At 36.9% G+C, this 16,447-nt stretch overlaps 1 protein-coding gene across 2 annotated transcripts in view; it reads right to left on the reverse strand.

Annotated features, from left to right (window-relative positions):
* LOC136259675 (uncharacterized) overlaps positions 1-16,447 on the reverse strand; it is a 131,131-nt gene that overhangs the window by 8,971 nt on the left and 105,713 nt on the right. For both annotated transcript variants that reach the window (XM_066053178.1, XM_066053177.1), the window contains 13 exons: positions 9,682-9,828; positions 9,390-9,623; positions 9,196-9,336; positions 5,667-5,873; positions 5,344-5,613; positions 4,989-5,249; positions 4,825-4,935; positions 1,652-1,740; positions 1,443-1,603; positions 1,344-1,395; positions 1,208-1,276; positions 1,039-1,153; positions 827-985 (listed from right to left, as the gene is read on the reverse strand). In XM_066053178.1, the coding sequence (XP_065909250.1) occupies positions 827-985; positions 1,039-1,153; positions 1,208-1,276; positions 1,344-1,395; positions 1,443-1,603; positions 1,652-1,740; positions 4,825-4,935; positions 4,989-5,249; positions 5,344-5,613; positions 5,667-5,873; positions 9,196-9,336; positions 9,390-9,623; positions 9,682-9,828 (2,016 nt within the window). The remainder of the gene's footprint in view (positions 1-826; positions 986-1,038; positions 1,154-1,207; positions 1,277-1,343; positions 1,396-1,442; positions 1,604-1,651; positions 1,741-4,824; positions 4,936-4,988; positions 5,250-5,343; positions 5,614-5,666; positions 5,874-9,195; positions 9,337-9,389; positions 9,624-9,681; positions 9,829-16,447) is intronic.

The raw sequence follows: 16,447 nt of genomic DNA on the forward strand, positions 1-16,447 counted from the left end.
TGTGCAAGCCTAAATACACAGTAGAATGCAATAAATACAATGGGTGATATATTTACAAATTATAAAAAAACTCCATAAATTTTCGAAGTGCTTGTTTCAAATTAAAGGAAGGTAATAACACCAAAAAACCTTGGTAGCATTGTGATCCTCAAGCAAGAAGAGTTCCAAAATCATAACTTCATGTCAGTACTCCCAAGGAGACAGAAGATATGAGCATTAGTCTGCCTTGCATCGGACGAGCAGTTCACTGTCATTTTTTTCTCATGTTTTTGCCTTCGCCCTGGTCATAGGAAGGACCTAGAAGGAAAAACTTACCCAGCAATGGATTCACCTGTTCATGCAGAACCTGATGGTGTAAGTTGTATCTTGGTAGAGGACTGCGTTCATAAGTTCTGATTATTTAATTAAGCATCTGTAGTATATTTTTTGTATTATCACTGTACAAATTGATTTTTCTGTTGTTGCCACTTTGTAGCACTGTAACTTTGAAAATTCCTGGCTCCTAGAGCTGAACTTTGGTTGACCATCCCTTTGTTTATCTAGATAAAGAAAATGCAATAAATGGAATTTGAAAAATGTGCTAACATATGGAGTTCTTGCAGAGCCGGTTACATATTTTGTGATGTCAAGAGTGTAGCCAGAATTTAGCAATCAAAGTACACTTGACTGCTAGAAGTTCTGACTGCTCTATTAGAGTATTCGATCTTTTGCAGTGCTAATTATCTTCACACAAATTCTTTGCATCCTAGGCAGCTGCCTTAGATTTTTAAATAGTAGCTTTACCACTGGGTGTGTAGAATTTCTTATGTGCATTATGAATACTCACTTGGGGGAAGTTGAACCAAAACACCTCTTAATATATCATTGGAGAACATCAGTTGAGCAGTTCTACCAGTAAAGTTTGTCAAGTCATCATTTTCACTTGGAAATTGATAAGATTTCCCTGCTTGCACACTATCATTTGAAATAAGCTGAGCTTTGACAACTAAAATGATACTTGTTGGAAATACTACAAGTACATGACATGAATGTACTTACCAAAGTTTCTCTTTGCCTTAATAGCTGCTTGTGTATCATTGTTTAATGTTGCACCTAAAAGTGCTCCAAACTTTTCAGTACTGTTAACTAAAGCTTTGCTGGTTTCTGGTGATGTCTATAGCAGATACTAATAATAGCCATATCTACATAATATACAGTATGATAGTACCTGTTGTAGTTGTTGCCAGTTTTGTTGGTTGCTGTCATTCAGCAAATTACTAAATACCTCCGTTGTTTCCTTTATGTGTGAACCAATATAATAATATACGTAATATGTATAGCATAAACTGAAGTTATAAACTAACCTCAAAAAATGTATCATTGGATTTTAAACTACCAATAACTGACTCCGACACACTGTAATAATATTATTATAGCTATACATATATGCAGTTATCAATTACTTGTTGAGTGATGTGACAATACTGACTGTTAGATCAATGTCTTTAGCAAAAACAACATTTTCTGACGAAGTTAGATCAGAAAGGGTGGTAGTAATACTGTTGACTTTACTAATTGTTTCAGTCTCATTCAGGTTACCCAATGATGCAGTAATATTGTTTGCCTGAATATGACTGAGCTAGTTATATGCTATAATTACACTGTAATTAACCTCCTCAATTAGTTCTTTAAATTGCACTCTGAAGCATTCCACAAATTCCTCCCAATCATCTTCACCTTTGCATCTCCTTCGTATAGTACCTATTATAATTGTCATAAGATATAATACTACAAGTATAAGGAAAAATTAAGAATTTTAAGTTCGATTAGTGATCATAGAAAAAAAGTAGGGAAACAAGGGAGGTCGCCCATATCTGCTATACCAGTCAACATTTAATCCCTACTTCAATCTATACCCATGATTGAATTAGGGATTAAATGTTCACTAGCACATCTGCAAGTGTAGTTGACCTTCTTGTTTCCCTACTTTGTTTCTACGATACCTATTAAAACTTGCTAATTTCTTGTTTGTGTACCTTTTTGTAACACTACTATGACTGGTAAACCCACGCATACTGTATCAAAAGAAAGGATGCTGCCAGTATTAATGTTCGTCTAAACATGCCCCAGCTATCGATTACTGTCTTGAAAGTAAAATGGCTATTACGCTTTGCTTTCAGCTTTGTTCAACTCATAACACAGAATTACAAATGAAGAACAGCAGGAGAAGTGTCTCTGCAATCAATCCAATCAACACAAAAATTATGGACCATTTGCATGCCCCAACTACCAATTACTGACTCAAAAGTTAAGTGGCCATTATGCTTCTATTTTCTGTTTATTACACAGTGTTACAAATGAAGAATAGAAGCTCCTCTGCAATTAACCAGTCACCATGAAAAATATGGATGATTTCCATTTACAAATTGACATGCTGAGCTGTCAGTAAAAAGAAATGGGACAAAAAGAAAGACAAAGATAAGTCCATGATGCATGCATTGCACATATTTTGGTATGCCAAAAGGCATGTCTTGGGATGAAGCAATGTCAAACAGTGAAAAATTCTTCAAGCCCGTAGTGTTATCCATTATCAAATCATGCTCACCTGAAGGCATCAGGCAGGCAGGCAGGCAGTTAGTCAGTAGAAAATTCCATTGCATAATTGTAATTGGAAGCATTTCAGGTTGTACTGAAGGTACTTTTGGGCTTGGTTACACCTAAACAATACTGCCAAGGTGCCAGGAGGGTATTGTGAAGCTGGTTTTTGAGTGACAGTTTCGCCAGAAAGCCTCAAACCTCCATGATCCTTAATACTACCGTACTGTATCATAGAGATCACAAAGTTCAAGATGTAATATTAATCTAAAGCAATACACCTACAGCCTTCAAAAATATCAGCAATTCAAGTCATTCAGCAATCTTCTACACCAACTATTTTTCAATGTTTAAAAATATGACCAACCAACTAATCATGCCTAGTAACAGCTAATCAACCAATCATATAACTAGTATGTCCTAACTCGGACAAGTTTAACACAAGGTCACATGCTCAACTGTTTGACTGCTAGGCATCACATTAACATAATCTTCACCCAATATGTAGCTATTTGCAGCAGTAATTGTTTAACTTTAACTCTCATATCCACTTTCCTTCCCTACTTGACTACTACTCATTGATTATCAGGTAATTAAATAAAGGTTTAGAGTATTGTTAAGACTATCATTGTGCTAATTTGTCTGTATTTTTTGTTATGTGTCTACAATAAAAGCAAGTTGATTGTTATCAGACCATTTCAGGTACCATACTAGTATATTAAAAATTATAAATTTAAAAATGAAGTAGGACCCAAGCGATAAAAAGTAGTAAAACAAAGAGATGAATGATGGCAGCTATTACAGCATAGCTCGGTGGGAAATCCCTACTTTGACGTGGTATAACAATTATTTTGTGTGAATTCCAAAGTAGGGATTTCCCACCGAGCTATGCTGTAATAGCTACCATCATTCATCTCTTGTTTCACTACTTTTATCACTTGGATCCCTACTTCATTTTTAAATTTATAATTTTTAATATACTAATTTATTTAGTTTTTTGTTACACAACGTCTGACTGTTCTATTAGAGTGACTACTGTATTAGAGTATCTCGTGTCACCCTACAAAGGTGTTCTTGCCCTAAAGGGGTGTGGTCATCATGGTCTTGATTGATTATTAGAGTCAGCCTACCAACTACTTGAAAGTGTGTGGTCACTATCATTATAAATGTAGCTAGCCTAAAAGAGGAGTGGTCATTGTGGTCTTGATCAATATCGATAGATCGATAATGAATGTAGAATAAAGAATTGACATGATCTTGTGACCTATCATTAAGATACAGGTACATATCTAGTACCTCTGTACAGTATAGTCTCGCACAGCCAGACCACTCTAAGCGCTTTAAATAATTTTGTGGAATCTATTATACTGCTCAAAGTAAGTGATGATACAGAAAATTAATGCCTTGATATGGTTTGTTGGATTAAGAAGAAGACAAGCAGCTTGATTAAAGATGAAAGAAAAGACAAGGCACAGAGGGCACACATTGGTTGGAACCCCAAAGGTACATCCCACTGGTGAGTTTGTTATAGTGGCATAAAATTGTGACCATGTGCTGCTTCTTTTGGCCTCTAGACTTGTGATGTAGTCAGTGAGTGAGTGAGGGAGTGAGTGAGTGAGTGAGTGAGTGGGTGGGTGAGTGAGTGAGGCAGATGAAATTTTGAAAATTTTAAAATGAAGACAAAGTTAACGGAGGGAGATAATTTGTGTGTGTTTGGGTGGTGTAGCAACACATTGCAGTTAGCCAGCATTAGATAGGTACGTAGCACACCCACATCACAATGCTCGATGTAGTATAGAACAGTAGGTTTTAATTGGAGAACATTTATTAACACATGCGTTGGAAAAAAAACAGCATGTATGGGTGATCCCAAATGTGTAACCAGGTGGAATAAAAAGTCCAAATGGTTGATTAAACGACCAAAATTAAAAATTCTATACCAGGCTGCCTGTAAGTGTTTTCTTGTTTATAATGCTACATTTGATGTTAGATGGACTAATATTATCCCGTAAAGGTGATTTTCGACATGTAAGATATTTCTAGGCTGGTTTTTTAAAGGAAGCATTTTTGGCAGCACTTGTCATTTCGGGTGATCCCTACTTAAACAGTACTACTGTACTGTTTGATTCTACATGCTTAATGCTGTGTAATTAGCAGAACATGAAGGAAACAATTTCTCAAAAGTGTTTTATAGATTAGTGTATACTCAACTACATTCTACTATTGTACATGTTGATTGAAAATTATTACCATTTAATCCAGGTCCAGTGCATGGCATCTCCACAGTAACACCAACAGATGTTTTGTCCCAAGTGACACTAAATCCAGAATAAGTAACTGTTGATGGGTTGCAGAATCGATCTTAGGGAATAAACAGTACAATAATGACACAAACAATAGAAACAAAAACTCACTCAGAATCAGTGTTATCACACTAGATTTGGTAAACCCTCCATATACATTTCTAACAGTGCACTGATAATCTCCAGCAGTATTTTCTGAAGCAGTAACAACAATACTTTGCCTTCTTTCCCTTCTAACAGGAACTCCATTCAGTAACCAGCCATAAACAAATGTATTAGCAGCCAAACCAGTAGCTGAACATGATATTGTAACTTGTTCTCCTGGATTGGCACGAGTTGTAAATGATGTGATATCAATCACAGGATTGAGTGCTGAAAATAAAATCAATTTTAAGAGGTTCACATCTCAAACTGTGCACATTCATATATTTGTGTGCAAAGTATTTATTTAGGCAGCAGCTATTACCTTTGACAGTAAGTACAGCATAGTTAGAAGAAGTACTTCCATGTTGATTGACAGCCACACATCTATATTGACCTTCATCAGGTGGCTTTAGGGTTGTAAGACTGAGGGTACTACTGTTTATTCCTAAAGCATCAGTTGGTATATCATCATCTTTTCTTTCCCAATTATAAGATGATGCTCCCTCAGCCATACATGTAAACTGAACATTTGTAGAATCATTATTAACTTCAATAAGTTTATTGAGTGGATGAGTGGTGATTTGTGGTTGTGCTACACAAAAGCAAAGATATGGTGGCACAAGATTTAGTAATAATGTTCCTTACTAGTATCCTCTATTATTCCTGTTGCACTACTGACATCACCAAGTTCTACTCTCACACCAGTAGCAGGTAATATACTCAAAGTTACACTAAACTCCTCATCTTCTTCATTAACCACTCTATCATCCACCACTGGTATTGTCACAGTGACACTGGTCTCTCCAGTTTTAAATGTAGCAGTCAATGGAGTAGCATCATAATCAACACCAGCTAATAACAAGTGACAAATAATATAACATAATAAAGATAGAGTTATTATTGCAAATACTGTATCTGAACTTGATGCTTTGTGAGATCCAACTGGTTTATATGGCATTACTGAGCATTTTAAGGCTTGTGTATTTGAACTTCATGTACTACTGTACAGAACAAAATATTTTAAAGTTAAGAATCTATCACAAAACAACCAAGCTGTACAAAAAGGGTGTAGCCTTCAAAAGTCTGGGTGAAAAAAGTTGTAATATTAAAGGTGGCAACCATGAAAAGGCTGCAATGTATTAATGCACAAAGCCATTATTAAAATTTATTATCATCCATATAATTGCAGCCATTTCATGGCCACCACCTTTGATTTCACAACTTCTTTCATCCAGGCTTTTTGAAAGCTGCTCACTTTCTATACAGCTTGGCTGTTTTTGCTCCTTTTTGTGGTTTAAAATTATACCCAAGCCAACAATTGTGAAATCAAAGGTGGTGGCCCAAAGCCAAGCATAAACTGGCTTTGAGGTTTGTTTTTACACAAATCATTGCTCTTCTTATCTACAGATGCAATGAAGATGAGATGACTAACTATAGTGCTCTACCAAAACAGAAAAATACCTAGTGATCTGATACTAAAGACAATTTATACTGATATTTATTTATTTATTATATGTAATTTTGTGCTTGCTTGTTCATGTGTTCATTGCTACATAAAGTTGCAATATATATATGTAGTGCCTGTATTTACTTGTAATAGTGTATTATAACAAAATAAATTCCTTTCAAGTTAAGATTTTGCAGTGACTGTTTTACTATAGTATCTCAATTTTTCATGCAAAATGTGATAAGTTGCAGTTGCTCAAGTTTTATAAAGCAAATCCTGCACCTTTTATGCAAGAATACAATTTGCAGCCACACAAGTTTTAGCACTTATTATTATGATGATTATAATGACAATGATTGGTGTGAGTAAGTCTTAATAGTAGTGCAATACCCCACTGACATGTACCAATATGGCTATAATATTGGTTTTGATACTAGAGAAGTTGTAATAGTATTGTATTACAGAGTTTATTAAATTATTTTTGTAGTGCTCTAATAAAGTGCACATTTTTTGAGGATTTCACACATAGAACATAATTCTAGATTTTCCATTGGTAGATTTATGAAATTATGAACATTTACTATTGAGTAGATTTAACTAGAATTTTCATATAAAGTTGAGATGATCAACCGTGATAACAACAACTCAGTAGTTAAGGATTTGGGTGTTCAGTATAGAGGTTCCTGGCTGGTAATTGTTTTTGTTGACATTTTTCATACACCTTTTTACCCCGCAGTAACTGTTCTATTAGAGTAGTTTGACCCTGCGATTTACAGTAGTTTTGTAACTCTATAGCTGTCAATGCATTTCTTTTAAACTACAGAAGGTTTGAGCTATGATGGTTAACCTATACACATACCAAATTTTTAGAGTTAATCCCATAAGTGGTTTACTCTATAGGCATGACAAATTGGCCTTTTTTTAATGCAAATAATTGTCCGTAGCTCTATGATTATGGCACCAACTCCACTACAGTCTTAAAGTGTATCAAAGCTCAAGAAAATCAAGCTACATACACTGTTAAAATATGGGTGTTGTGCTAGCACCTTTAAAGGGTGCTCAGTTGCATGTTTAAATATAGCACCTTGAGGTGCTACATAAAGGTGTTATGGGTACACCCCTAGAGTGTTAGGCAGCACTGCTAAAGTGCTATGGGTACACCCCTAGAGTGTTAGGCAGCACTGCTAAAGAGCTATGGGAGTGTCAGGCAGCACTCCAAAAGTGCTATGGGTACACCCCTAGAGTGTTAGATGTACAGTTATAGGGTGTTACAATAACACTAGGCACTTGTCCATTAATTTCCGAAGCTTTGTGTGGGTGGAGCTCTTCATCTTGGCCTGCATGTTATGCATGGTTAATTGGGAAATACATAATATAACCTGTGAAATACAGTAATCAAACAAGAATACAGATAGGCTTACTTGCTTCTCTCTATACACTTTATGTAAGTAGCATTTTGTACTTATAACGTAACCACCAAAAAAAGTTTTAATTGTGGGATTTTATTCACAGAATGACACTCTGGGTGTTCTCACCACACTCCATCAGACTTAAAGTGCAGCACTTAACATGCTATCCCAAACAAGCTAGCTTTAACCAATCAAGAGCAAGCAATGCCAAGTTTACTTAACATTAAATATATAATCACCCTTGCAAGTGTTTATCTTGCATAATAGTGACTAATACATTTTAGCATATATTTTAGCTACAAATCAGCATAATTGATGTTTTTATGATTGCTGTTGAATTGTGGAACTAGGAGAGTTTAGAACAACAAAGAGGGTGCTTGAACATATCATTACGAGGCTTATAGATTAGGCAACACCAGGTATAACAGATTACCATGAGTGGTGTCTTCATGACACCCTGACACAGAGGTGTTGAGAAGCACAAAGGGTGTTCACACACATTCTTTTGGGGTGTTATACATTAGAGAACACCCTACAGGTGTAGTTGTAGCACCTTTACACTATTTGTGAGTGCTATCACAACACCCCTATAGAATCGTAGTAAATTAGGGGTGTCACACCAACACCTGAATTTTAACAGTGTATTTACATTTTCAAATGGTTTTTGTAAAGTGTGCAAAAAGAATAGTCTAAACAAAGAAAAAAAACATAAAGAAATTAAGCTGAATTTCGAAGGCTTATATTTCTTGATTGTATTATGCAATCTTGCTCAAATTTGGTATGTGGGGTGCTGAAGGGAATTTGCAATACAAAATGATTCTAATTCGAGAAGGGAGCACAGAGCTACGTATGTGTGAAAATCGTGTTTTGTTTTCTTCCTGTAAATATACTCACAGTGTGGCATGTCAGCTTTCTTGGCCACTTGACACACTACCATGTGTCTTGACTTTTCATGGAATAGGCCCCTAGTTTAAGTGCCTAAATGGCTAACTAATATTATGCAGCCCATTTAATTACAACTCTGAAAACATTATACAATCCAAGCTTTATAGAGTGTCTGTAACTAGACTACACAGTTGAAGAAATTGAGTTATCAGTATGATAATCGTGATGTGGCTTAAGGCTATTAGGCTCACATTACACCTTCCAAACAAACACTAGCTCATTATGCTTACATAAAAATGCCTATTAATTATGCCATCTTTGTTAATCAAATTTTGTATTTTATTTGTCCTTAAAATCCTGGTATAATGTCTGATTTACACTATTATATGCTAGCATAATCACATGTCCCTAAGTGTAATCAGAAATCACTCACCTGTAGCAGTCACTGGTGATGTGGTAACAGAAATCATGAAGTCATGACTTGTAGTTCCTCCATGTAGATCTATGGTCACTATTATGGAAGTAGATTCTTCTGTTCCACTAAATATTGTTGTACTGAACTGAACAGTCAACCCTATTAGAGTAATCACATATAACAACACACACAACACACTGGTATATCATTACCTTCATCATCAATGATGGTAATAGTAAAAGAATGGTCACCATTAACAGTTACTGGTAGACAACTGGATGGTAGATCAAAAGTTATAGAAAATGTTTCGTTTTCTTCTTGTATTGTGTCATCAGTAATATTCACGTTAAATGGTGCAACCAATTCTCCACTAGAAATTGTAACAGAAGTAGGGATAGTAACAGAAGTGGTTGGTGGTGTAATTAGATCACCACCACCAGATCCTGCTATGTATGAAAATAATATTTTATGTAATGTTACACATTTAGACAATACCACTTTTACCTATATTCATAATATCTATCATGGTGATCATAATAGTAACATCTTGTGAAGCTACGGCACTAAGTCTGATGGTCATGTCAATTGAACCAGCTGATTCCTTCACTGAATATGGTGGCTGTCCATTAAATATAACATCAACTGTTGCCACTAAATAAATATTAATGCAAAAAATGTACACAGTATACTCTACACAAGTGCAAGGACAAAAATTAGGAATTGCATAAGCTGGTTGGAATCATTACAAGTTGATGTTGTGCTACTTCTTAAATTAGGCACCCATGCAGTTAGCACTATTCCTAAATAGGCAATCAATCAACCTTGTGTACAATTTGTGACCTGCTGAGCAAAAACTGACTGTTTTAGCAAAATTAAATTTTCGCACTTTGTAATTGCGTTGGTATGCACTGAAACAAAGCTCAAATTAATAAAACTGATATACCATCAGATTTGCCTTTCATTGGTAGTATGAAAAGTTTTGTTTTTTGTTTGTAAAATGTAAGACACATGAGTTTTGGGTGCTTATTTACAAGGCAGTAGAAATCATGCTTAGTTTGTTATTTCATTGTTGGAATGGCCTTCTTTTTTGTCCGCATAGAGACGTAACAATTATCTTGCTCTGTTTACCAGTAAATGGTGAACAAACTGAGCCAGATCCATCTTCATAGCTTGTTTCAGTTGTCAGCTATGGTTGATTAAGTAAGTATTTGTAATTTATTTTTGCCATATTGTTGCTGTAAAAATCCAATTTATTCTTGTTCCAACTTTCTAGCACTATAATTCCAAGACTACTCATCACAAAATGCTGAAATATTGGCTGTCCACTCCTTTGTTATCAAAGATAACAGAGAAATATTAAAATGGAATTCAGCCATTGCCATTGTGTTTATTGCATTCTACTGTAAAAGCTAGGTTTGTGAAATTCATGCAGATCTGGTAACATATACAGTTCTACTCTCACAATTATCTGCTGTATGGTTGCTCTAGAAAAATAGTACTGAGTTGATTCCCTTTGTTTTTGTGCCATGTTTGTGGTAACCAGAGAACCTAGACACTTGCAATTATCAACTTGAATATAGAGTTGTCCTTGTAAAATGAACAACTGCTTGTTGAGTAGGGTACTTGTGATGAATAAAACAACAAAATTTTGCGAGTGAGTGATTGATAGGAGGGTCAGAAATTCATGAGCTTGTGAGTGTAAACACAGTACCATACTGTGAAATGCCAAAAAGCACCTGCTGGACTGAAGTGACATTTATGTCTTAGTTATTATGTTTGTGTGAAGGCATTAATAAATAAGTACATACATATGCACATAAGTAAGTAAGTACGTATGTACGCACATACATAATTCAGTGAGTGAGTGAGTGAGTGAGTGAGTGGGTGAGTGAGTGAGTGAGTGAGTGAGTGAGTGAGTGAGTGAGTGAGTGAGTGAGTGAGTGAGTGAGTGAGTGAGTGAGTGAGTGGGTGAGTGAGTGAGTGAGTGAGTAAGTGAGTGAGGGAGTGAGTGAGTGAGCAAGTCAATCATTCAGTCAGTCAGTCAGTCAGTCAGTCAGTCAGTCAGTCAGTCAGTCAGTCAGTCAGTCAGTCAGTCAGTCAGTCAGTCAGTCAGTCAGTCAGTCAGTCAGTCAGTCAGTCAGTCAGTCAGTCAGTCAGTCAGTCATGAATCAGCTAGTAGAGAATTCCACTAACTAGACAGATGCTAAAAGCATGATGGGGCGAGCCTGAGTTGTGTAAAGTGATACAGCATCAACTGTATTTCCATGAATAGCGTTTAATGTGTGTGTGTTTGTAGCTATACATACAGAAATGCTCAAACTACTCTAGAGGTAGATGGAGGAAGGTAAAAAAAGTTCAAGTTGGGAGGCTTAGTAGCCTGCCAGTACACAGCTACATAACTATGCGGAAGCATAGTCAGCTAGGACTTATTTCCCTGTCTTCTGCAGTTTTATTGGCCAATTGCATGCTCTCTTCTGTGAGTGGACATGGCGTCTATCAGGTGTCTACTTGCTTGTGCTTCATGTGGCATTTCGGCTGCTGTCCTCGCCCTGCCTCATTCTCTCCCTGCCTTCTTCTAAGATGGTCTTCTTTGTCCATGTCTATGTAGATAAGAAGTTGTAACCCATGTGACAAATTCTAAGCCAAGTGGCACAAATACGGCCTTCTCCGTACAGGAAGTTTTCGTGAACGTGACGCACGTATCACTCACCCAGGCATTCACCAGCCAGTGTTCCATCCTCGAGTGTTGTTTGTGATTTAAAGCAGTTTGTTTGAGTTATACTTTCTTAGCAACAAAAAATGATAAGTAATGAATTACTAATAAAGTTAATGAATTGTACTTGAAATGCATGGAATTAAAATGATTATGCAATTATAAATTTTCTAAAACAAAAAAACTAGATAGCACAAAACTTTATTTAAATTAAATCTCTACACTTAATGCAAGGAGATGATATTGACTGGGCAACTGGTATTTAGACATGGCACAGTGACAATTTGGTTATGCTGTAGGCAATACCAAGCCATGAAGTAACGAAATCCATCCAAATAATCAGAATCTTATTAAACCATTCCAACTGCAACATTAAAATATGCTGAATACATGTGACAACTGGCATATGTAATTTCTGGAAGTCTACAAGGCCCATGCTATCATTGTTCACTCATTACAACACCTGTACAACCTACCAGGAAGGCTTTTCACTCTGTATGCAGAAACCACTTTCATTTGTATCTCAAAACGGTATAAATTGTATGTGTCAGAGTAAAGCTAACCTGCACATATGTTTAATATACAAGGCTAATAGAGCTCTCACACTGGTTGCTTTTAACATAAAGTGTCTTTGCCATAGAAAACATACACACACACTTTTTGGAAAACAGTTCCAGTAAACAAGCATGCATCCACAGCTGGATAGTTATAAAAACCAGAATCAAAATGGGAAACAAAACAAAACAAAATCAACCTACAATCTAGTGGAGGTACAGTCTAGTGGAGGTACAGTCTAGTGGAGGACAATCACTATATTATGCACAGTTACATTATCAAGACACACGGTAGTGTGTCGTGCGGCCCAAGAAGCCGGCGCGCCACACCGTGAGTATATTGACAGGAAGAACGAAAACGTCATTTTCACACCTTTGTATCTCGGTGATCACTTATCTGATTGGAACCAAATTTGCTACACAGTTGCCCGCCAGCCAAGGGAGTCTACATTCTAAATTTGAAGGAAATCGCTCCAGCCATTTCCGAGATACGAGCTGCCAAAGTTTCGTTTTCTTTTCTTCTTCGTCTTTTCGCACACTTGCAAAAATTGCTATAACAAGCAAACGCGTACTCCGATCGCCTTGAAATTTGGCACACAGAATGGGAGTCCAAAGGCGAATCCTAGCATCAAATTTGGTACAAATCCGATGAATGGTTCAGGAGTTATGACCGATTATTCGCGTAAAACAAGATCGATTTGTTGTCACGCCTACAGGGTAAACCGCTTCATGGAATGAGTTGAAAATTGCTATGTAGATGGAGTAACCATCGTAGGAGTGCCTTTTGGTGGTTTGAAAAGAATCGAGATAAAGACCACGGAGATATGACACAAAACCCAACCTGTGTCACAATTACGCGATCGATTTTTATGAATAAAAAAGTATTAGTTTTCACGCCTACTAGGCAAACCGCTTAGAGCAATGAGCTGAAAATCGGTGTATAGCTGGAATAATCTTCATAGAAAGTCCTTGCAGTAGTACAGAAGAATCAGATTACAAACCACTGAGTTATGATTCGAAAGCCAACTCCGTGTAGCAAATGCAAGATCGAGATACTCTAATAGAACAGTCACCCTAATAGAGCATTCAGCTAATTTATTTACTCCATTACAGAATTTTATTACATCACAAGTTATTCTGTAGGGAGTTCAGCTGCAAACAGTTAATCTTATAGACAGTTCAGCAAGAAGACAGTCACCATGTGGAGAGTTAAGCAAATATATCACTATAGAGATTCAGAACATTACAAGTCACACTGAAGAAAGTTCAGCTATAAACAAGTCATGCACTGTGTAGAGAATTCAGCTACAATTAAGTCACTCTCTAGAGAATTCAGTTACACAGAATTCAGCTACACACAAGTCACTGTGGAGAGAGTTCAGCTACAAACATATTACCCTGTAGAGAGATCAGCAATGAACAAATCAACACAAATCTAACTGCAGAGAGATCAGCTAGTAACAAATCACCCTGAAGAGAGTTCAGCTACAAAAAATCACCCTGTAGAGACATCAGCTAGAAACTAGACACAATGTAAGGAGTTCAGCTACAAGCAATCACCCTGTAGAGAGTTCAGCTAAAACAAATCAACCTGCAGAGAGATCAGCTACAAACAAATCACCTTATAGAGAGTTCAGCTACAAACAGATTACCTGTAGAGAGATCGGCTACAAACAAATCAACCTGCAGAGAGATCAGCTATATACACACAAATCAACTTGTAGAGAGATCAGCTACAAACAAATCACCCTGTAGAGAGATCAGCTAGAAACTACACACAATGTAAGGAGTTCAGCTACAAACAAATCACCCTGTAGAGTTTTCGGTTACAAACAAGACACAAAGTAAGGAGTTCAGCTACAAGCAAATTACCCTGTAGAGAGTTCATCTACAAACAAATCAACCTGTAGAGCAATCAGCTAGAAACAAATCACCCTGAAGAGAGGTCAGCTACAAAAAATCACCCTGTAGAGAGATCAGCTAGAAACAAATCACCCTGAAGAGAGGTCAGCTACAAAAAAATCACCCTGTAGAGAGATCAGCTACAAACAAATCAACCTGCAGAGAGATCAGCTACACACAAATCAACTTGTAGAGAGTTCAGCTACAAACAAATTACCCTGTAGAGAGATCGGCTACAAACAAATCAGCCTGTAGAGAGTTCAGCTAAAACAAATCAACCTGCAGAGAGATCAACTACAAACAAATCACCTTATAGAGAGTTCAGCTACAAACAAATTACCCTATAGAGAGATCGGCTACAAACAAATCAACCTGCAGAGAGATCAGCTACACACAAATCAACTTGTAGAGAGATCAATTACAAACAATCACCCTGTAGAGAGATCAGCTAGAAACTACACACAATGTAAGGAGTTCAGCTACAAATAAATCACCTCATAGAGAGTTCAGCTACAAACAAATCAACCTGTAGAGAGAACAGCTAGAAACTGGACACAATGTAAGGAGTTCAGCTACAAGCAAATCACCCTTTAGTGAGTTCAGCTACAAACAAATCAACCTGCAGTGAGATCACCTACAAAAAAACACCTTGTACAGAGTTCAGCTACAAACAAATTACCCTGTAGAAAGATCGGCTACAAACAAATCAACTTGTAGAGAGATCAGCTACAAACAAATCACCCTGTAGAGAGATCAGCTAGAAACTAGTCACAATGTAAGGAGTTCAGCTACAAGTAAATCACCCTGTAGAGAGTTCAGCTAAAACAAATCAACCTGCAGAGAGATCAGCTACAAATAAATCACTTTATAGACAGTTCAGCTACAAACAAATTACCTTGTAGAGAGATCGGCTGAAAATTAATCAACCTGCAGAGAGATCAGCTACACACAAATCAACTTGTAGAGAGATCAGCTACAAACAAATCACCCTGTAGAGAGATCAGCTAGAAACTAGATACAATGCAAGGAGTTCAGCTACAAGCAAAATCACCCTTTAGTGAGTTCAGCTACAAACAAATCAACCTGCAGTGAGATCACCCACAAAACGCACTTGTACAGAGTTCAGTTACAAACAAATCACCCTGTAGAGAGATCAGGTAGAAGAATTCACCTTGTAGAGAGTTCATTTACAAAGAAACCATCATATAGAGAGTTCAGCTACAAAGAAATTACGCCGTAGAGAGTTCAGCTAGAAGAAGTCACCTTGTAAAGAGTTTAACTACAAAGAAACCATCAAGTACAGAGTTCAGCTACAAAGAAACCACCTGTACAGAATTCAACTACAAACAAATCACCCTGTATAGAGATCAGCTAGAAGAAGTTATCTTGTAGATAGTTCAGCTACAACAATTCACCCTGTAGAAAGATCAGCTAGAAGAAGTCACCTTGTAGAGTGTTCAGTTACAAAGAAACCATCATGTAGAGAGTTCAGCTGCAAACTAATCACTCTGTAGAGAGTTCAGCTACAAAGAAACCGCCATGTAGAGAGTTCAGCCTCATACAAACCACCTTGTAGAGAATTCAACTACAACAAATCACCCTGTAGAGAAGAAGTTACCTTGTAGAGAGTTCAGCTACAAAGAAACCACCATGTAGAGAGTTTAGCTGCAAACAATTCACCTGTAGAGAGTTCAGCTAGAAACAAATCACCCTGTAGAGAGATCAACTGGACGAAGTCACCTTGTAGAGAGTTCAGCTACAAAGAAACCATCATGTAGAGAGTTCAGCTGCAAACAAATCACCCTGCAGAGAGTTCAGCTACAAAAAAATCACCCTGTAGAGAGTTCAGCTAGACGAAGTCACCTTATAGAGAGTTCAGCTACAAAGAAACCATCATGTAGAGAGTTCGGCTATAAAGACACCACCATGTAGAGAGTTTAGCTGCAAACAAATCACCTGTTACAGAGAGTTCAGCTACAAAGAAACCATCCTGTATATAGTTCAGCTACATTTCAAGTCACCCAGTAGAGAGATCAGCTGCAAAAAAAATCCTGTGGGGAAAAATGAAAAAACACATGGGTTAAAAAAGCCCCAAAGCCAG

Source organism: Dysidea avara, chromosome 7 (genome assembly GCF_963678975.1).
Source record: "Dysidea avara chromosome 7, odDysAvar1.4, whole genome shotgun sequence".
Taxonomy (NCBI): domain Eukaryota; kingdom Metazoa; phylum Porifera; class Demospongiae; order Dictyoceratida; family Dysideidae; genus Dysidea; species Dysidea avara.